The 23,778-nt window shown below is 40.0% G+C and overlaps 1 protein-coding gene across 5 annotated transcripts in view; it reads right to left on the reverse strand.

The window, feature by feature from the left end:
- Window positions 1-859: 859 nt before the first annotated feature.
- Window positions 860-23,778, reverse strand: part of LOC134679889 (PAX-interacting protein 1-like) — a 170,342-nt gene continuing 147,423 nt past the window's right edge. For all 5 annotated transcript variants that reach the window (XM_063538812.1, XM_063538813.1, XM_063538815.1 and 2 more), the window contains 2 exons: window positions 11,621-11,672; window positions 860-2,412 (listed from right to left, as the gene is read on the reverse strand). In XM_063538812.1, the coding sequence (XP_063394882.1) occupies window positions 2,200-2,412; window positions 11,621-11,672 (265 nt within the window). In that variant the 3' untranslated portion in view covers window positions 860-2,199. The remainder of the gene's footprint in view (window positions 2,413-11,620; window positions 11,673-23,778) is intronic.

Here is a 23,778-nt window from a genome sequence, read left to right on the forward strand (position 1 = left end):
GGTGGCGACAGCGCCACGCGCGGCTTATGGCAAACCCCAAAATTGGGGTCGAACGGATGTACTTTTAGCTACCTGTACCAATGCGACGAAATCGCGGAGTGAACCGGGATAGGACCGTAGACTAGATACTATAACTTATGTTTTGAGGAACATACAAGCAATACCAGCAATACCAAACGCATTTTTTCTTGGAAGCTGATGTCCTTTTCAACCTTTTCGCATTTTCCTGGAGTTTTTTGCTTCTGCTGTAACTTACCCACTTCAGCTTAAATATTTATTGATATTTCTGATTCACCAGAGGCATAGAGAAATATAAGTGATCACTCCATACATCAGTTTTCTTACTTATTGAATAATAAGTTGCATAGGAGATATGTTAAAATGTAATAAGTTTTCCCAAAGCTAAAAGAATGAATCTCTATTTAAATATGTATGGAGCATTCTCTTACTTCTCTCTACCAGTTGGCTCAGTTTTTTTTATTGTTAATTACGATTAGGACCTATAGTTTCATAAACTTAAGTATTTTCTGCTGATGAGCTCAAAGCCTACAAGAACAATAATCGCCGCCTCTCGAGTGCACAAAAAAAAACCAAAGATGCAATAAATTGCATACCTGAACAGATTGCATAAACTGATGCCATTTTATGGCACAGCCGATTATCGCTTTTGTGAGCTCAAGACCACCATTATTTTGACCAGGTGGCATACAATTCAAATTAGGGGAAGCCCCTGTCTTTTATGCTTTTATCGAGCAGATGGTCAAAAGCTTCGGCCTTTATCTCTGCTACCGTGTGGAGACAAAGGGTCTTTTGTCTTTTATTGTCGAGCAGGTAAGGGGTTGGGATACGAAACACACACAGAGTAGTTTTGCGTTTATTTATTGGGTATGAGGAACCTTCTGGTCAACATAAGCTAGAATGGACATTCTGTTTACAGTATATTTACAAATTTCAGTATCATATAATATAATTCATATCTAGTACTAGAGTAATGCTTTTTAAGAGTAAATTACTGTATATTCACAATAATTATGAGGACCAATCATCTATACACATACATAGTAACGTTGTACAAAATACTACACTAAGACTGACATTCCTTGCTGGGACTCTTCCTCGCTTTGGCTTTACTATCTACGAACCCTGTCTTTCGTCACTCTCTCACTGCCAACGACCGACCATTCAGTCCCCAGCCACTTTGTTCGATCAACAACGAAGCTAAATACAGCGTATATTTTAACTTAATACATTTATATACGATCCGTCGACGACGTTCTCTAGGAAGGCAGACTGAGGAATCGGCTTTCATCACATTCTTTTCACATTATATACACCATTCCGACTCGCAATTCTATTACAACTTGTACTATATACAAACAATTTAAAACATTAAAAAAATACAATGTTAAATCGCTATAATCTCTATTACTGATATAGGGTTGGAATTAAATAGTTTTATATGCAGATTGCGTGCAAATTGACTAAAGCCAGCGGTCGCCAGCTAACACATTCAGCCGGAGCTGCGGCTCTAGAGCCCTTACGCCCCACACACTACTCATAACATAACGGAGAAACAACTCATACACTTCACAGTAACTCAGTAGGTAAAACTCGATAAATAACTTAAACATTACAAAATTTTAAAAATAAATTAACACACAGTCCTTGTTCAATGCGTAAGATATTCAGCTGTTTCATTACATCTATTATAAACACACGTCTTACAGATTATCTTAAATGGAATATATTATGTGGATAGCGATATCTAAACTTTTAAACTGCATAAAAATATAGGTAGACGTTTTACATCGAAACCCTACTCGTCGCCGATATGCGTAGCGTAAGCATGGCAGTTAGCACGAATTCTGCACTCTTATGATTAGTAACAGAAAAATATATCTTCTATGTAAGCTTTAATAGTGAGAGGCTCGTGAAGCGCGCCGGCAATGTCTCCAACATATACAAGAGTGCCGGCGGCGGCGGCGGCGCGCGGCGCGGCAGTGCCGGTCGCGGCCCTCGGCGCTCGACCGGTGGCGTGGACTCGATCCTCGTTAACCTACGTCTAACATAGCACAGCCATAGTGACTCCGTGGCGCGGCGCCGCGTGCACAGTGGACCGGCGCGGCGCCGGGCGGGTCGCGCGCCGAGGGGCCGGGCGGGGCCCGGGCCCGGTCAGGTTCAGCGGGTAGGCACCGCGGCCTACGACACGGGCGGCTGCGGGCCCTGCGGCGCGGGCGGCGGCTTGGCGCCCGCCGCCGGCAGCGCCGCCAGCGTGTCCTGGCTGGCGTGCGCGCGCAGGTACGTGTTCTCCACCTCCAGCTGGTTGATCCTCTCCATCAGTTCGGCGATGCGCTCCTTGAGGACTTCCACCTCCTCGCGCACCGCGAACATCAGGTGGCTCTTAACCAGATCCTGAAACAACACAAAAACCGACATTAATAACTTATATAACGACTTAACGACATAAAACTTCTACACATCTTATTTGGGTACGCCTCGCCGCGCCGAGGTGTTTATGAGAAGGACAAACTTGTTCTTGTTTATTTCCAAATACATAATATACTCCGATACGATATGGATAGTCACGACTCAAGGCTCATGATAAAAAAAAACAATGTTAACGTTGAAATAAAATAATACACGATCACTCAGTATTCTCAGTAAAATATTTCTCAAGTTTACATGGATTTGTAATATTTAAAACCTTAATATAATATTTCGGAAAATATAGTAAACGCATCGGTGATCAAAGCCAAAATCGAGTTAAATACGCTTGACCGCACGCAATCACGAAGCGAATGCTACGCACTTTACGAAAAATGTGGAAAAACTAGCAACCGCGGCTGAAATTCTTTGCGACTGAGTAGACAGAAACGTACCACTTTTGTTTTTGGCACCACAACGTAGCAGGCATCTTGGTGGCCTTTCTGCCTGACTTCGTAGAGGAGATCTCTGGGCTGAGTGGCAACCTCGATCATGTTGAAAGGGTTGTGTATTCACCGAATGTAAATAGAGTTAAATGTAGTAGCCGTCGGGGCTGAGCGCGAGCGTGATAATACTTTAGCTAAGGTATAGGAAGTTGCGCGGGCGCGTCCCAGCAGGCGACTGATGGTCTGATCGCGCGCGCGCCCTATTTAAAATGGCGGCGGCACACGTCATCGCAGGCACCACGCGGGCAGCCCGTGCGCCCTGTGCACCGCACTACCGACTCTACCGATATATATCAACATTACAAAGCTCTTGTTTTCTCATACACTAGGTATATTTTGGCCTACTCGTATAGTATAAAAAAAATGGCCGACAAATAGGACAATTACATCTTTGAAGTATTGCTAGCGAGGTAGAGTCGAGTACCAAAACGTAGTTGAGAAACGAGAAGGTCATAAATTCAAACGGTAGCATAAACATTTTAATGTCAGGCGTATGTCGGCTCGCTGCTGCTCCACATTTTCACATTCTGTAAAATTTTCCATCATGCACTTGTGTTCATTGCTACCATATGATTTCAAACTTCATTGCGTGCATATTTTTACTAAACACTTTCAAAAATGTAGTATACCTATTTAATACTTTAAATAAAGATAGTTTATTATTCAAGTCGGCATATTATAATGTGCTTATGAACGTCAAATAAAGCTACACCGGCTCTCCTTTTATATAAAATATATAAAAGTAGTAAAAATGGAAAATTTAGGGATTTCAGTATTGGCTCGCGTTCTACAATGCATCAAATTATCAATGTATCTTATGGATTACAATGTCCTGCCTATGGCTGTATTTAATAAAAGTGCGTATCTGTAGATTTCACGAAATTCCCACTAAAATATACGTATAGCCACTCTCCTTCTATAAACATTTGTCGAATATTTACTATCTAAACATCCTTCATACATCTACAAAATAGGTTCTTGTTTACAACAGGCTCCCGAATGGCTACAATTAAGATCAATTCTTATTATTTCGCGTCCAATAAAGAATTTGTTAAGAGCGCTCGACCAAAATAATGTCTGTCAACACTTAGTTCATTTAATTCAATGATGACGGGCCCTACATATTAATAGAATAACAAGAACTTGAGGAGTATTTACAAACAAAGCTGTTGAGAGGAGAGCTGGGAGGATTCCATTGAATTACAGCTAAATACTTGAGTTTCATTAACGACGATAAATGAATGGACGTTGGACACTAAGAATGCGGATAGTTTTATAGTTACTTATGGTATGTTTTATTGATAAATGTAACAATTAGGAAATTAAATCAAAGGATAGCCTATAAAGGACTTACGCGTAACATACATAATTCAAAAGAATCATTATACGTTAATGACTAATATAAATAGACATAGTAGAGGAACGCGGTTCCTCAAGTGAGATGTACGTAAGAGAGACGTATTTATTTCACAGAGCAGCTTCCTTCTCAGGTAAATTGGTCATTACTCCCACGCTGAAAACATGCGAAAAACACATTTTGGTTTTCTAATCTAGACTTTCTGACGCACACCCAAGTCAAGGCTCAAAGCTTCGGTGAAGCCCAACAGAATGGTCCCTGGTTATAATTAGAACTGAATAAAAATAGCCCGGGTGTTTTTAGCGAGGCGGTTCGAGTGGGTGCCGACCGTCTTCAATTAAAGGAATCGAGTGCTAAATTGTACCGGTTCATACCGGATCTCATTAGAATGTATTGACAACTGCGTCACGGACAGATTGACGGGGCGCCAATGGACTTATTGATAGCATTTGCAATATCAACTGATAATTGGAAAGAACTGAAAGAAACCGCTCAGAAAAAGTGGCGAAAACAGGAGAAGGTAATCCGTAGCAATTTAATAGGCTTAAACTACGACGTAACAGTGATAATGTCTCGTGAAACATTTTCATGTCAGTAGGTGAAATCTGATAAGGAAAGAGCACACGAAAAACATGTTACGGGGTTACGATAAGAGCGACAGGAGTATCAAAATATGTCTGGTGAATTTGAAATTTAGAAATCGCAACGTTATCTGAGTGCAGTGAACTCGTATTTGCAACAACAGGCGTGGTAAGCGATGATATAATTAGTACAAGGGCGAATGATAATACCTGCAGCATTGTTTTTAATGATTACCAGACAGAACCAGGCCGACTCGACAATACCGGTGCGAATTGTGTAAATTAGTACAGGTTAAGACTCGCGACCTAAAGGATTCATTTCATTATTAGGTTAGATCATTTAGATGAATGATATAGCTCCTACATTGTTTGATAACTTATTTAAATAAACCTTGAAATATTATCTCTAAATGGAACTAATACTGATTACATATAAGAAAAGGAAAAAACAGGTGATTCGTAGAAAAGAAAAGGCAGCAGGTAAACAAGAGTAATCTCATCTATGACTGTGATATCTAAAACTCATCGGTGATACTAACTGTCAAGAACCGCCTGATTAACGATTCAAACAAGACGCATAAAGTAAAAAAAAAAACAAATTAATCGAATGCGTAAACAACAGTTCAAAACAAAGTTGAAGCGGCCGTAAGCATTAATTATATTAAAATGACATCATCGTTATTAAAGCAGCAACGCGTAAACTAGTCGGCGCTCCGCATGCTAAACAAACCCATATATGGAAGCCGAATTTGGAAGGTGATGAGTTTCGGTGGGCGATTGATGGTTTGTTATTGTACATTCTAGTTGACTTGAATATTAAAATAGCGTCGAGTCTTTCAATTAATATTTATGATAAAGCACTATGATCTCATGGTCATCATAGGCCACAGCATTTTTACAGATGATAGTTGCAGCGACTAAAGAGGTACAGTACCCGGCGATAAATATTGCACATCGGTCTTTAGAAAGGGAATATTGGAGACGACGAGAGAGGAAGAGACAACACTCTACGAAGCCGAAATTCCGATGTGCAATATTTATCGCCGGGAACTGTACTTTAAGAGGTACCTAGTCTACAGCCTACATCGACTGCGATGATTGTATAGACTAATGGCATTTCTTGCCGCATCGATCAGAGATGTTTTGACTACTGGGGTGGTCCAGCACTTCCAGCAGCTCTGCGAATTCGTTCACTATGAGCTATCTATTTGGAAATGTATTAGAATAATTCAATGATAAGGTGTTAATAAATAAAGTGGTGTCATTTTTCTAGTTGGCAAAGTAAAAAGTTGTGTCGAAATCATAAAAAGAACACAGGCTGTGGAGCCCGTCTGCCTGGCACCAATAGCACCGCGCCGCAGTTTGCACAAATATTTAAGTGCGTCTTTTTTGTAATCCTTAGATAACATTAAAAGGTCTGACATAGACAGGCATGACACATCTATGAAACGACAGTTTAACTATTTTAAAAGTAACACGCTTAATGAAACAATGGAAATAAATAAGGTAAAGAACAGTTGGTGCAAATTGATGATTCAAGTTTAATACCCGATTCAAGACCCGATGTGCAAATATGTATTGATCAAATAATGAGCGCACTGCAGAAATATGCGAGTATTTATAATAAAAATTCATACAATTACATAAATCGACATTTGCTCGTGGTTATTGCGTATCAGGACTAGAGAGTTGTCCCAGGGGCATGTGTGTAAATACCGGTTTATAAAACATATGTGGAAAATAAATTGTTATCGCGAAACGGCACACCTAAGTAAACCTGCTCGACTGTTTGGCTAGTGCTAGTAGAAAAAATAAATTCTATTGTACTCGTATAAATATTCATGATGTAATTTGCATGCGGTGATAATTTACAATTCAACATATTCAATGATGAAATTATTCTACTCCGAATATCCGTATTTTTTTGCGGTCACGTGGAATATGCAATACCTACAAGTACTACCTAAAATAATTATCCTTTATGTTCTTCCACGAAACCACTAAATATATAATAAACGCGAATCAGTTATTTCATATTATTTCCAAGTAAGCCGATTTTATTGGCGACCGTTCAACTTCTTAGGTTCGGTTAAACCAATCACCATCGACTGAACGATTAATGTAACTTAGCAGAAAGCTATGAAACTTCCCATAAAACACAATTTTAGCGAATATAATTGCGAATACAGATTGAAAAATCTAGCTCGCTTTGAGGGTATTTAATGCCGCTGCTTAAAGTGAAAATGATATATTAATGTTATTTTATTTTCCTAAAGTCCCGATTTCCTATATAGTTAGCATACAGGAGCTAAAGCTAAATATAAGATATTTTGTTATGGTTACTGGACGAAACCAATATAAAAATATAACTACCTCTTCCTGTAATAATTGACGGAAGTTCGACTGACAGAAAGTAAACAACGTTCACAACGCTGTCAAAACAACAAGCTAATCCTTTAAATAACAACAACGGGTCACACTATCTTATCCGTATTGCGTGCTACACGTTTACCTATCATGGAAACTAATTAAAAAAGGTAAACAATAAACATGTTCTCGTATTGACGTCGGCGTGCTATCTCCGAGATAGCAGTTGTCAGACAAACAAGGCACAATCTCTAGAGGTCACTCGAACTTAACAATCTGGAATTGCTGGCTGACCCTCGTTACGATATGATGCGGAATCATCACTAGTTTCTTCTCAGTTGAGATCACCATGAGCGAAATGACTAATTTGAAAGATAAAATATTTAACAATCCAAATAATAGTTTATTAGTTGGATGCTGAGAAGCAATAATGTGTCAACCCACATTAATTTTTCAATAGAATGTCAAATGTATGCGTCAATTTTTTGAGTTGACATCTTATTGAAAAATTAATGTATGTTGACACATTATTGCTTAACAGCATCCAGTTAGTCAGTTCTATCATATAGGCCCAAGTAAATGTCACCTGATAAAATTCGCATGTTCTGTTTTCACGGCTTAAGGTATTTTTTAAATTAATAAGTGGTATTTTTAATTTTAGTTGTGTGAGAAACCGTGAAAACAGCACTACTTCCAGCAGTTTCATGAAAGTAGAAGTAGGTAGTAGAAACTAGAACAATATTTGGACAACGCGTTCAAAATACATCTACACGCTCTATTGGCTGAAGAAATAAAGTTAATCCTGGCAGTACATTAGTAGCCGATTTTATGAATACCTATACTACTAAACGATGTGTATTTATGTAGTGCAATTTCAAAACCGGTTCAACGCGAGCTTCCAGATCAAATTATGCAATGACGTCAACTTTGAGCCTCATAAATATTGAATCGTGAAAACTTTGCCACGGAACCAGTTTTTCTTTGTCCACAAATATAAACATAAAGCACTAATGATATTAGTATGTAAATAACAAATAGTTAAATATGATTATTGCTATGTTAACGGAGTGGTCCAGTTAGACATCATAACATTCACAACTGATTGTGGTTATTGAAATATTAAATGAAGGATAACTTGATAAGGTTATTTTGAAGACCGAAGGTCGAGATGTTTTGGAATCCTGTTTACTAAATCGAACAGTGAATCTGGTTATTATCAATCCCCAGCGAGCGTCGGCGGTTTCGACGGATACGATAAAAATAATCTGTATTTACTTCGTCAGTACTCTTCCATCTTTTATCTTGGCTTACAGCGATACAGATTATTGACAAACAGATTTTGAATTATAACATGGAATCATTCTATAAATGTGTAATCTTCGAATCGAATATGTTTAAAAAACTTTATCAATTGGACAATAAATAAGCCAAAACTGCGATTGTCATCATTGTATTATAGCTCACCTACATTATTAGGGATCGTAATCTTAGACGTTAAAACAAACGAAAAGATTAGATCGTGACGACTGTAATTCTCAATTCTAGAATAGGTCTTAATAGTAGGAGCGTGACAGCTTCATTACAGGGTTGGAGATTTGTTTTCCAAGAACCCCGCTGCATTTCCTGGCTCGCAATGGCTTCGTGCTGCGATTTCGATCTGGCGCGTGCCGTGCGCTCTCGTAGCCACTCTTAGTTGCAAATAATTCGTCGCTTGATCTCGATATCGAGCTGGCGACCGATTTGCAAGAACCTCTACGTCTTTTAGTACTTAATTCCACGGTGGACATGTTTGATTTGGTCGCTTTATCTGGAGAGCACGTGTCTCCACCGTAGCGGCACATCGAGGGCAGCTTTCCTTCCGTGTCTATTCTTGGCGGGTTAGCCCTTACGGGTCACGTCTGACTCATGCAAATTATGTACACAATGAGGGAATTAGTATGCTGTGGCGCCTCAAATAAATGAAAATTACCACACGTAGCATACAATAGACAAACACCGACTGAACACACCTAGCGACGCCGGTATAAATTTCATGTGTTTGGCAATACCAAAGGTAATCGGCGAAAAGTAATAAAAGTTCAAAGCGCTAAATTTAAAGAACGCATGGAAATCAAAGAAGATTGTGTTTGCACAGATGCATGGAAGTAGGTCAGTGGTGTGAACTATAATTCCTGCGACGACGAATTGCTAGTAAACATCATCTGAGTGATGTAACACGAAAAGTCTTTCGAAACAAACTGCTACCTCTGTATATCTGACAGCGTGGAATTGGTGTAAATTTAGTGCTCCAAGGCCGTTCACTTTATTGTGGGCGAATTATTATGCAGAGGCTTTTACTTATATGATAAATGAGACGAGTTTGACAAACGTTTCGCTGCGCTTTGTTGAAAATCGAATTTTCAGTAAATGTACCTCCTCTTTGTCATATTGCATCTTTTTGTGTATTATGATTTACGTTTTATTGTGTAAGTAGTAAATCGCCAAACTCTTTTCAGAAATGAATGATACACGTTACAAGACAGACATTATCATTATACTTATAAAAAAGGGTAAATACAGAAACAAATTATGTAATGCAGGGCTTCTTTTGATATATGTATTACGAAAAGGGAGTGTTTGCGAGAAAGACTATAAACTAGTATCGCGCTGATAATCTCTTACACGTTCCTACACCTGATATCTTTTCATCTATATAGCGCCTATCTTTTAAAATAATCGCATTTCTATTATTGCAGTCATCGACATATTGTAAAAATAAATTTTGATAAATGTAATCAATCAATAGATAACACTAGTTACTTAAAATAGACGAATATTCAAGTATCAAAAGTGCGTGATGGATGGAACATGTAGGCAGTAGGGTACATCAGCAAAATATAAAAACGATTTTGCGCAAAGTATGTATACAGAAGTAGGGAGTATGATGTAAGTACGAGTAGGGAGTGAATAGGGAGTGATAAAAATACTGGTCGGTGGGCATTAGGGCGGGATTGAGGTCAATCGCTTGAGGCCATCTGCGGCTAATTATAGAGGATGCGAGACTCCGATAGCGTACATAGATGAATCTCAATTGCGAACGCGAATGTAGGGTACAGGAGAGAAACTCAGTGCTAATAATGCAGTATTTGCGGATGTTGATAACAAACTTCTGAAATATTTAAGTTTGACCTACTAATTAAAGAATTGCTTCGCGTATTTTTATATATGCTCTAAGTTTGTAACTGATCATAATATGCATACTAGAGAACAAAAATAATAGTCTCTAAGGGCAACAATGCAATCGAGAGCTCTGATCAGAACATTGCAATGCAGTCTCACACTGAGTGCTGAGAATCGCAGCGATTAGACTTGAGCAAGAAATTCTCATGGGAAGTTGAGAGACGGCACTTCACACTCCAGATTAGGATGTGAAAACAAAAAGACACGTAACTAATAATAATGTGGTACCGTTACGCTCGGCATTTCCCGGATTGGTCGGAGGAAGTCATTAGAGAGTCAACCAGCGTCGATTTAATAAAGGTGTTATGTAGCTCCATTACTATTGCGGACACGAATGGTACTCTTAGAAGATTGCATCTTTGCACAAGACAGTTAAACACGGATAAAGATGACTGGGTGTGTGTGTGATGAATGTTTAAAGAAAAGTCGGGAAAGCTCTCCGTAATGTGTGAAAGAAATATTTGAAAGACGTTGACGCACGGTGCCGCATGTAAAATGGACTGGGTATGCAGGCGATTGGACATGGTACCATTAGAGCCGGTCGAGGCTTCCCAGAATCCCTTGTATCGAGCGCAAGCGGAACCCTCGCGGCCGACTGACATGGCACCGAGTGCTACTGCAATACATTGTCATCGAAGTATTCAGCACATGCTTTCTACCAGACGTCCTATCTTTCTTATTTTAGGTTCTCAGTAGAAAGAAGCACATTACTGGTAAATGATATGTCGCCTTAGACGGTCAATCGGCATCTGTAAAACACGCTATTTCCTTAATGGTCGGGAGAGAATCTTCGACGATTTGAGTGATTTGCGTTGCATAAAGTAGCACAGCAGCCCGGATAGTAACATCGCTAATGGATTCCATTCGTCATTGTGGCCGCTGTTTCTTATAGACATTTATTGCATGTGATTTCCTCCATTTATGGTCAATTATGATAATGGTCGGCGGCAAAAGAAAAAGGGTTTACTAACGACGCACGTAGGCCAGATAATTCGCATTACAACCTGAAGTACTGAATTGACAATGCTATAATGGTCACATGTGGCGTGAGCTTTATAAGGGCATTTGACGTAGCTTAAGAAGAAATATTTTTCCTGGCGAACTTGAATGGCCGATAATTATAAAATACAAATATGTAGTATTAGATTAGATTAATAGATACATACCATAGCTTGCTCGATCTTGTTGTCGATGGCCACCGCGCTGGTGCCCGATGCGCTGTAACAAAAAGAAAAACAATGTTATAGCCAAACATCATTAAAGTTTCTTGTTGTTTACATAATATGTATACGTATCAAGATAGTTTCGCTTAATAAATGTTCATTAAGTTTTTATGTTGACTCGAGCTCAAATCAGTGTTATCGCGAAAGAATGCGTGAATACACGTAGTTTTATCGGTCGATTAAGTTCAAGCAAATGAAAACAAAACGAAAGCATCCACCGTATACACTTTCGCGTATTGCATCGGTTTAAGGTAAGCGCAGAGATGATGCAAGGGTGAATCAACTAGATCCAAGTAGTAAGTGCGGCTTATAATAATGAATGGGTTGCGAGTTAATTCGCAGGAGAGCTTCCGTCCGACGCTACGGATGATTACGTTCGGGCGGCACTGTAAATATTGCTAAAGCGACCCGGTGAACTAACTTGTTTGTAACATTAAACAATGGAGTCCGGCTTTAAATAGGGCAAGACCCCTACGGTTTCAGAAATTAAACAAGCGTTAATGCTGAAACACTAGTAATATATAAGAAAAGATAAATCTATGTCGATGTTTTTCATTTCTAATGTCAGAAACCTGGTCAATCAACAGATGTTGATACTTGACCCACAAACCCCTATCGATCGCGACTGTAATTGAAAAAATGTTGATGCTCTTAAGATTAGTTGCGATGCTTTGTTTCTAACACGACGTAACATAGGCAGAGTCAGCGTTTTAGCGTGGGCAGTTAATTGCTGACTAACACGGTATATGCAACTAGGCAAATTAAGTGTAATTAGCAACACCGAAACAATGGAAAAGAATAGTGCAGTTATTAAAAAGTGTCACGAGTGCAACACGCGGACGGCGCCACGTGCTTGCGAGAGTGACGAATGACGATGCGCCTGCTTCGCGGCTACTGTCAGACTTACTTATTATGATCCAATCTCATTCGTGTAATCAGTAGTAGTATGTGGCACATTGTACGACAAACGTACTTGACTTTCTCCCGTTGGATTCCGTGTCGCGTCAACGAGTTGAACAACACGACGCTAAACTTGAACCCATTGGAGCGTTGAAAATGAGCGCGGCTGCAGATCGATTGCGACCGGTCCGCCGGTGAACTCACGATATTGAATAACGCTTCTGGACCACACGACACGACCGCACTGACAATGGCTTCCACCAAAATTGACGCCTACGCGATAATTATGCAACCCATGTAAGTGACACGTAATGAAATACCGGATAGCAACCGTAAAAATCGATTTCGCCAATGACAAGTAGATTATCGTTAAAAGTCAACGCCGTGTCTTCAGGGCGACAATAAAAAAAAAATTTGCTTTCTCTAAACGGAACTGGGCGAAAACTAGTTTTTATATTCTTTGAGCGATTACGCAAGTTGGTTGACAAAATTGTGCTCCGTGGCATGCCACATGAAAAAGTTGAAGCATAAGGAGGCGAAACCGGAGAAAGTATTTCGAAGTGACGAGACTTAGGGCCCGATTCGGATTTTGAAATAGACATCTTTTAGACATCACCAAGATACGATAACGATATGTTTAAGATCTAACCTGTCAAATTTGACATTTCCGCGATTCTGGAGATACTCTTTAACGATTTCCACAGGATATGACTTAGAGATCCAATTCACATCTAATAGATATCTTACTCTATCTAACGTAAAAGTGACATTGGTTGCCCGAATTGCGCTGCAAAAGAGAACTAGTTGATATCTAAACTATAGAATGGATCTAGTACGTGTCGTCTCTTGTGAATATCTTGAAGTTCGAATACGGCAGTAAGGTCGAAAACAACAACAAATGATTAGTCGCTGAAGAAGACGAACCTTAATGCTAATGAGTTTCTTCAAATATTTATGAATGTAAAATATTGACGAGCATGATGACTTTTACGGGCAAGCGACCAAAATGTTGCCAAATATAACCCGTCGGGCTTCACACGTGTCAGTCAACCGGACCGGCTTGGCAACAAAGAACAGTCGCTAAGATCATGTTTTAAAAGAGTCATCTCCGAAAATAACTTTTCAAGAGAATATTGAATACAAAATAACGAAAAATTACTATCAAAAAAGTATAAAAACGAAAATGCTAACATGTTACAAGTTGGAGTAAAGTGAGAAAACTTTCAAATTCAGTACGTCCACCGGGTCCGCCCACAAGGTAAAGTTCTCAACGTTGTTAGACAAATACAAGCCGCAAACAAAGAAGGGGAGATATCAACAGTTTTGTCTTCACGCACGGCACGTGCGTGTTTGCGTAGATCAACTTCATTGCATTTAAAGACGACGGAACAAAGGTCTCCGCTTTTGTAAAGACGTTTTATGTTTTCTTTATAAATAACAAAAGCAACACGTCAAACACGAAATTTTTAATCGTTCTACAGCCGTAAGTCGTAACATAACAGCGCCCGAAATAGCATCCGCCGAAAGTAAACTCGTCCAGTTTTTAGTGTTTGCAAAACCTGTTTTTGAGGCAATTCTTTTGTTCAGAAATACAATAATCAGATTCCGAGTTTGGCAGGCAAATTGAGGATTGAGTAAGAACTGCATGCAATGACTTGGTTAAAGACTCAAAGGCGTTGACTGCGCTGGGATTGGGATGGAAAACGTCGATGAATTATTCATTGCTCGCCTTATTTACCAATCATTGCCGCGACAAAGTCCAGAATCACGTCACTGTCTGTATTTCTATCAGCCATTAATCGATCGATGGATCATTTATACAATAACAAGTCTTAATCTTCTTTCCATAGTCGATGACCGAAAACAGGTGAGATTGTTTATAATTAAAACGTTAAAGGCATTATGTACCTACATGTTATTTTGATTTTAATAAAAACTTTCTACGTTCCAAGTACTTTCATGATTAAACTTAAGGCGTCAAAAACTGCTTCAATAATTAATCAGATTTTCGTAATACAAGTAAATGTTGATTCCATGACTCACTGTTTAGCAGACAATAGACTATAACGCAGGTGCACGTGGTGACATGACTGCATTACAATAAATTAATACTCTTCACCTGAATTCCCTCCACATTATTGATTTGCTCATGTCACGACATTCTGTTAACGATAGGGTTCTTCACTACTTTCAAGGTTACAGAGCTGACGCTTTGTCATTTCAGCTTTGTTATAACTTCTAACAGTTAATCTTTAATAAGCTTTCAAAGCAGTTTCTAATGTTATAAACAATTAAAAAGAAATCATCAATTTGATGAGAATCATGGTTAGTATTAATTTTCTGCGTTCATTTATTTATTACTAGGTATACTATGATCAGATTGATCAGTAAAATTCTGATCCGATGCGGTTATTAACTGGACATTCTATGTAATTGTCTCTATTAATAGACTGGGATTTATGGCTGACTCAGTTGCATTGAATTGCGAGTGTATCAACATTGCCGACGGCGTTTTATTCAGTGATAATAGCCGTAAAGCGTTTGTAGCAAACGATTCAATTGCTGGTCGGGATCACCGAGTGTCCCCTGTCACACACGCGCGACGTGCGATCAAATAGCGTTGGTAACAAATTATTAGCGTTATCGAGAGGCTGCATGAGTCGTATTGTTGTATTATCGGGTAGCGAGCGGCGAGCGCAAGGTCGTCGAGGGGAAATCGACGGTGGAGACTTGTTTCGACATAGCTGGCGCCACCGCCGGTGCCTCCGTTCAGATCATTACATCTTACTTGCACATATATTTTGTAATGAGTACTGTTATTTACTTTAACGGATATCATTGAATTCGTTTGGAATTCAATTACATAAAAGCATACGCTCCAGTTGTGGCACTTGTGGCTAACGAGTTTTTGTAACAGAATTGCTGAAAAGCTCATTGCATTGGAATGATTTCTGAAGCGTAAACAGTTTCTGAGGACTAATGTTAGGATTGGGCTATAAAATCTGGTCACGTGAAAAAACAAGCCGAATATGGCGGCTTCACGTGGCGATCGTTACCACACCGCGGCGCGGCGGTGGGACGTGAACAATCAAACGAATCGGTCACAAAGGACATTAATGGGACACTACGGGACAGCACACTCGGTGGTTTATGGTACTTGTCACGCGAAACGGTCACGCAATGGTGCCCACCGATTTCAGAAACAGCTATTCAATTACAACTTCAATAAAACAGAATATTAAATTAACATACCAGAGAGAAAAATATAATTATTGAAATTTTGCGTAATCCTTAATACTTTTGTTTATCAGGAGAGGTCTAAACTGACCGCAGATGTAATTTAATTAGTCATCCACACATTCTGTTACTGATTTCGGTTGAATTTGGTTGCAGAGCACATGTGAGGGTATTGTTAGCTACTTGTTTTAGCCGGTGTTGTTTAGTGCAACGGATCGATAGAGCACTGAGACGATAGAGACGCCTAGGTTCAATAGGCGGCGCCGACGTCAGCCAAACGCAACCGCTTGTCTGGCTGCAACGGCCACGTTGCCGGGGAACCTTCACCGACTTACCGGCACCGTAATTAGCCGTGCACGGTGAGAACCTTCGCGAACGTAGGGCCGTGTAACATTCGACACTATCCCAATTGACGGCATCTTGACGAAAAGGCTGCAATGCGTCACGACTCCATGAGACTGCGGAGGTGTCGGCGCCTCGCTAGAGGTTAAAGTACTCACACAGGGTAAAAGTAGTCGATGTACTTGACGACCACTTCTCTGAGTAGATCTTGCTTGTTCATGATGGACGAGTAGCTTGCACTTATGAGTTTAGTCTGCATGGCTTCGGGTTTGCCAAGGATCACGTGACGGGACTTGCGAGTCCCGGTGGAAGGGCTTGAGGGTGCCGTTTTGGTTGCTTGCGAAGCGTGTACGAGTGTAAAGGTAACGTTTTTAGAATAGTTTGGTGGAGCGCGCGGGCGACCGGATCGACGCGTTGCGGCGGACTGGGCCGGGCGGTGCGGTGGGGCGGCGCGAGGGGGCCGCGGAGCAAGTGGCGCGCGCACGGCTCTACCTACTACGGCCTACGATGGTGATGGCGCCTCCAAACACCTAGGCAACGCTTCGAGTTGAGACACACCCGCCGCACTTTAATTTTGAGCGAGTATAATAAATCTGCAACAGCCGCGAACCTCACCAGTCACCACTTCAGGACACTGGATAGTTTGAATTATACGATCGTTAAGTTCAAGGTTGACCAGACCAGATTTACGCGGCGGCTTTTTTCATTGTTACTTTAGAACTTACATATTTTTTATATAAAGTGACAGGTTTAATTTACACTAAATTCATTAACATTGAGAGGTACAAAATTAAGTGGCGGTAACTGGTAATATAGTAAATAATTAAAATACAATTGGAAGCATATGTACATGAACATTAAATTAAAATAAGAAAGCAGAACATTCTGTGGTTACTTGCATATGACATTGGTGTATAAGCAGATTAATAAGCAGTCTCAACAAGCCGACTAGACATAAGACAAGTGCCATCAAACAATTGAAGCTGCAGACTTCCGCGCATTGTCTATGCTCCACCAACTATGCGGAAAATATTTTTTTTAAAAGATAGAATTACACTAAGACAACCAATAAAACAATCAGTAAGTGCTGTATATTCGAGATTCGACATTGGATATTCGAGAGTTGCTAGATACTTCTGTCACAATCACGATCTTATCAAAGCTACTAATTGTACTAGGTAGAAATGCAAATAAACCAACTGATAAGACAATGTCTGCAGGCACAATAGCACATTGACAACATAATTCACAGCTATCCATTTGCATAAGGCCAGGGCAGTGACGGTCCTGTGCAATGTACTGTTGGCGCCGTTTCAACTCATAGCACCGCTATCTAAACATAATCAAGATTCAGAACTCGAGTATTTTGTAAGCGTGTTGACATGTGTACTTGTTTTCTGTGTTTCGAAACACGTAGGTATTATATCATAATCGTTGCATTAAAGCCATAAAGATCAAGATGTTATCATTAACGAGGTGATTATTTCTTAGCGGATTGTACATTGTTGAGATACAAGTGCACGTGGTTGGCAATGGCGGTGTTGTCATAGCAGGATAGTAAAGATATACGATACAGAAGATCATTAGTATAACGTGGGTTAATCAAGCATTGTTTATGCCACTAGTGAGAATGCTTTATTAATTTAACCTTGGCAGTTGTAAGCTGGACTATTAAAATGTTTTGCGCAGAAAATGCGCTATAACGGTAAATTTTATGAATAGATAAACGAGTTCGCCTTGTTTACTGATTAATGATGATACACTGCCTAGATCAAACTTTACCTATTACCTATATTGTTTGATACGTTTGTTTCTCGTTTTTGGGGATCAGATTGTTCCCTCTTCATGTCCATCCATTTCCATCTACATAACTTATAAGTATGCAATGCCTTTGAACCTATACGATGATATGACTTTTTATGAAAATGAATAATTTCTATCAAACAACAGGCTGATTGCAGAATGATTAAATATTTGTAATTCAACAATGACGATGACTTTGCCTACCTATACAAGACGTGGTAATGACAAATTACTTGTACGATTCCTCCATACACAAAAGGTTTAAGTATGTCAATTGCCAGCAATTATTTTTCAGCGTCTCCTATCATTATTGATGTCGCTATTGTTTTTTGATGCCTTTACGACCGCTTTAGAACCACATACAATGGTAGAAGCTGCGATTTTATGTCACGAATAACCGTTCAAGCCACGCTTCACTGCCGTTAAAGTCACCATCATAAAGCCATATATTTGTTTATTGTCACGAAGATGTCGGCGGAACCATCACGTATATTTTCATCTCGCTGATTCATTCTAGCCTTAGTCCTGGTCACCTTTAGCCGAGTGCAATTAAGATGATTGTTATTGTTGCGTTGCAGCTTAAAAACTAGTATTAAATTATGTTTTTATTTTAACGAAAAAATGCAAGACATAAACAGGATGTTCTCTGGACAATTTGCAAAATCCTGACACTGAAGTATTACACTAACCAGCAAACAAAGATATTCGTGTGCTCCATTCTTGTGTCCACCACCATTATACGAGCACAACAGAACCAATTCGTTCAAAAATGCGAATCGAACTGATTTGACTTTTAATGTATTCACTGGAGACAAAGATAGCATTGACGCTATGATGGCAACAACTGGCCAAGACGCACTGCGAATAAAAAGACGCTCTTAGTTGTGCTACCGTCGTACCGGCCAAGACTCATTCATTTCGGGCAATTATGTAAGTGTGCCAGAGAAGTGGCTATGTATTAGTCGTATTAAAATAAAGTATTACCAATTGATTCTCTCAACATTGTTTGAGTTAGAAATATTATAAAGAAAGTAAATACAACTTGACATTGACAATCTAGTGAGTCTAGTGACTCACTAAAATGCAATCTAAACAAAAAGGAAGATAAGTAAACGAATGTCGCGATACATGCAATGATAGATATGAAGAAAATTGCCCGTAAATGAAAACGAAAGAAATGATCTAAAGTGACAAGTTCCTGTAAAGGATCATTGCCTTATTAGTGACTAAGTAACATCAATTGAGATTTCCGCCAGTTCCAAATTGAAGAACGGTCTTAGAAGAATTAAAGAAATTCTTATGTAGGTAAGTAAGCTCCTTTACTCCTTTGAAAACTCAAACCTTTCAAGTAATACAAATTCTAAAGTCAGTTTGTCGAAGTCTCCAAAATATTCTAACGCATATTCATAACATAATATCGTTTCAGATTAAACTAATTTAAATAATAATTATTACGGTTAGTTACAACTGTTATGAAACTTCTCAATTATATCTATTATAAAATGACCAAGAATATGAAATGCACACATTAGTGAATTCTGGAAAGTCTGTTAATTATATTAGTTACTATCACACCTGCAGTAATTAATATTCTACACAACATCAAGATTTCACAGATTGTCTTTTAGCTTTCGTATGTATCAGCCATCAACTTTAATTCTTAAATATACCTATTATATCCGCTTAAAATTTATTCAAAGGCGTCTCAAAATTGCAGCTCGCTTGACTGTAATAATGTTTGTGGTATTAATTTATTATTGTAGTTAGTTCTGATGGTCACTTAAGGCCGTATACAATTGTACATCTATTTAAAGTAACGAAGCAGATGCAACAATCTTGATATACATCATTAATGTTATTATTATCAAGGTTTTACAGCAGATCGATTGGATTACACAAGTGTTTTGTTACGTGAGTAAGAAGAGTGGCAAACTGAATTTTTAATGTCAGTCATGTTGTTATGTCGATGTGTCCAAGGATTATCGATCAGCCGGCGAGATAGTCAGCGAATGGTAAGACCTTCGAACTTGTTTAGTTCGGTCAGGTGCTCATGTACTTGTACGGGCATACTCTTTCTAAACACGAGGCCGATGATTACGAGTAATCAAACATATTTTAGCCGCCACCCTAATCTGTAGCTAAGCCGGAAATGCTTTGATATCTGCTAAATACTTATTCTGTTAACGTCAATTATCATATGATAATAAGCATAACCGGTGCAAAGAATCATAGCAACAATCACGTAATCTATAGGTATTGTCAAGAGTTGATAGTGGCAGGTAAGATATGATATGACATGTGTTAGATAGTAGAAAAGAACAAATATGATAACAGTGTAAAATTCATGATTTCATTAAATAATTGAAACAATGTCCGTAAACACGTGATTAAAATTACAGGTTTTTGAAAATGGACAACGAAATTAATTGAGTGAAGACTTACACGGAGCACCAGGTGTTCCTGCGACCGAAAACTGATCGAGGCGGTTCGGTAATGGTCGGTTTTGGTGGGACATCGGAGGACAGGCTTAACTTGAGGCCGGCAATCGATTTGCGTCGTTTCGCAGCGAGAGCGCGCGATGCCAGGTTCGAGTCGTGCACTTGTTCGGGAGTGGTGACGGCGCTCGAGCACGTCCGCAGGTGCGCCTGCGCAGTGGCCACCTGCAGGAGCTTGCTGGAGAGGCTCCGCCGGCCGAGGGCCTCGCAGGTCGGGCACTTGCCGTCCTCCATGGAAGTCTTCGTGCGTCCGAGCCGACCTCGCCGCGGACACTGAGCGCATCTGGCCTCCAGCGGACGTGGTGAATTAACTGATGTCACCCAACGAACGATACGCGTGCGACGACTCTCGCCGTACTAAGAAATGGTAACGGCTTGGACACGGAATCGATCGATACGCGACCGAAATAGGCTTAAAGCGATAATAGGAACGCGATAAGGGTGTAGGTAAAGTACACGCAAATAGGTGTATTGACCTAGACGACGTAGCAGGGCTTCGCGACGGCCTCGAGGCGGCTGTGCGCGGGCGACTCAACGCAAGCGACTGCGTGTGGCTAGCTAGCACCCCGCCGGCCGTAATCCGAACGTCGGAGAAGATATCGATGTTTGCGGTGAATAATACCTACTCCACCCCGCTCTATGAGTGTCAGTGTGACGAGGCCGTACGACGCGAGGTGCCATTCCTGCATTCCGCTGGATCAGATCCAGGTTCCTTATAAATAATCGGTGGTTCGTATTTTTCCAATGTTTTGGTCGATAACACGACGTAATAAATAATCGATGAGTGTATCCTATCATTTCTTTCGACGCTTTTAACTGCGAACAAAACATTGAGTGTGGTGGTCTCGCAAATATAGCTACTTCGCTCCATCTTGCGCAAGCGGACGAGTTTCAGTATTTGTTTTGCGGATTTTAGACCAACTCATTCGGAGCAAGGCCGTTTGCAATTACTGTTATTTCTGGACACCTGCGACCACCTTCTTAGTCATAATTCATAACTCCGTCCAGTGTCAACCTATTTGTCACAAAAGCTAACCTGAACAACTCATTTCTCATCAGATTGCATCAAGCCAAGATTTCACACGTTCGCCATAACACTAATATCATAACCATAATTCACAACTGCTTTTCCTGAAATGTGCACTGGTCGTTAATAACTAAGTGATACCCGATGGCAGGAAATAATTCATTTGACACGACATGGCAGATCCGTATGTCTTGACTGAATGTCGTATTGAACAACATCCCTGATCCCCGATAAGTCGATTGGGATTAAATTTGCGATCAGCCAAAATCGGCTATCGGTTGATCGCGGAACGTCTGCCAAATGTCTTGTCGGACACATTTCAACATACATCAAGCACCGTAAATAGCTAAATATTGGCATCCCATCGATCGTTTCTTGACAGTATAATTCGACAAATTAACGGGCAGCATATGTAATGTAAACAACCTAACATTACAACATACCGAAGTGATTGATGAGTGAGGAATGTTGGAGTCCAATAGAGGAAACTACGCATACTAGCATACTAACCAAGTTCACTAATTATTCATGTTTTAACATTAACAATCAATAACGCATAACTTAGCAACACTGAAAACTAAACTGTTTTGAGATGTCCATACAAATGTTTGATTGTTCAGGAGAATAATTTCAAAAAATATGAGTATACATTTCTCACTCGTCGCGCGCTGTTGTATTTATATTTATAATATATTGACGTCTATTAGTCGAGAGTTATTGCTACTTAAAGTGAAGTAAGTGTTAACTTATGAAATGGTCTAAGTGTAGCCGTTTTATAATTTTGTCATTAAATGAGCAAGCGAGGCGACCTTGGCGCGATTGTTACAACTTTGTGAAAGTAAAGGCGGTGCAGCATTACTCGCTTCGGTGCTAACGATGCTCTCATTCAAATGCTGTAACAAATGTATGCAATATGTTTACGTGGATTTTAAACTTTGTTGTAATGGTTATTTTGTATTTGATAGTTCACAAAAGTCGTGATTTAAGAAACCTTTTATTGGTAATGTCAATCTCCAGAGCATTATCTAATGACGTAATGACCATTCAAGGTATGTAAAGCCTACTAGTGTATGTATAAGGGATTGAGTCGTTTATTGGACAACAACCCCGATGCGTTGGCCACAGTACACATAGAAATTGAGTTTAATGAAACACATTTGCATACATTAGTAGATTCCGTCAGCTGCAAGTCTTTCACAGGAAACAACAACGTGTTTACTTTGACTTCTTGCAACTGGTATTTGTTTGAAAATAAATGTTGGAAACATTGCCAATAGTTGAACCTAATTGACCCTACATTTGTCACATCAGTCATCAATCATAGAGCAATATAAACAAGTTTGTTGGTCAATTTTAGGCGGCTGGCCGGTAACCACAATTTACCACCTAGCTATTTTTGTTTCCTATAAAATGGGTACATCAACATCACGAAATACATGTTACATGCGTGACTGAATATTATGACTGAACCTAATGCGTAATTTAATTAATTACAGTTGTTATAAAGGATTTTAACTAATTAGGCTTGTCAGTTGGCAAAATGAGGCGCGCTCTGCATGAATTTCGCAGAATAAATACTCGCAACAGTTTGAGTAATGGGAAGGGCTTGGCAAAACGCTAAGGCCAATGCGGGCCTAGATGTCCAGTAATAGGGGCTCACCTGTCAAGCACTATACTCATATGTCGGTGAAGATTGGCTTTGAGGTCTCTGCGGGTGTACTGCTGCGAGTGCGGCGAGGGCGGGGTCGGGGGCGGCGGCGCCGGCGGCGGCAGCGCCCCGGCCGGCGCTCGCTTGCCGATGAGCACCTTCAAGTCGGCCATAAGTTGCTGCACCATACGGACACGACTATACAACACCGCGGCACGCACACTAGTGTAGGTATTCAAACCTTCAATCAATCGCCGACTTGCCAAGAGCCATTGGCTCAGTTGTTGCATCGACACATCGGTACGTCACTGCAGCACGTGCTGATAGTGATAAATAAAGCGAAGCATCGACATCGATAGAGGCGTCGTAACAGGGCGCGTGCGGAGTCCGCACTGTCGGCGCGCGTCCGACTACATGACCTCGCCGCTTTTTATAAGTGGCCGAAGAGTGCGCCCGGTGGTATATGCGAGACACAGAATCAATTTCGCGTTTATATTTAGGTGGGGACGTTCGGCACGCTTGAAAAACGCGATATACGCACGTTATATTAAATTAGAATTATGCGTAACGAATTTATTAAGTTAAGATAGTTCATGACATTAAGTTGGAGATCGAGTAATCCTCAAGGTCGGTGAGTTAAGCCCGATTG

This window comes from Cydia fagiglandana, chromosome 3, assembly GCF_963556715.1.
Source record: "Cydia fagiglandana chromosome 3, ilCydFagi1.1, whole genome shotgun sequence".
In the NCBI taxonomy this organism is placed as follows: domain Eukaryota; kingdom Metazoa; phylum Arthropoda; class Insecta; order Lepidoptera; family Tortricidae; genus Cydia; species Cydia fagiglandana.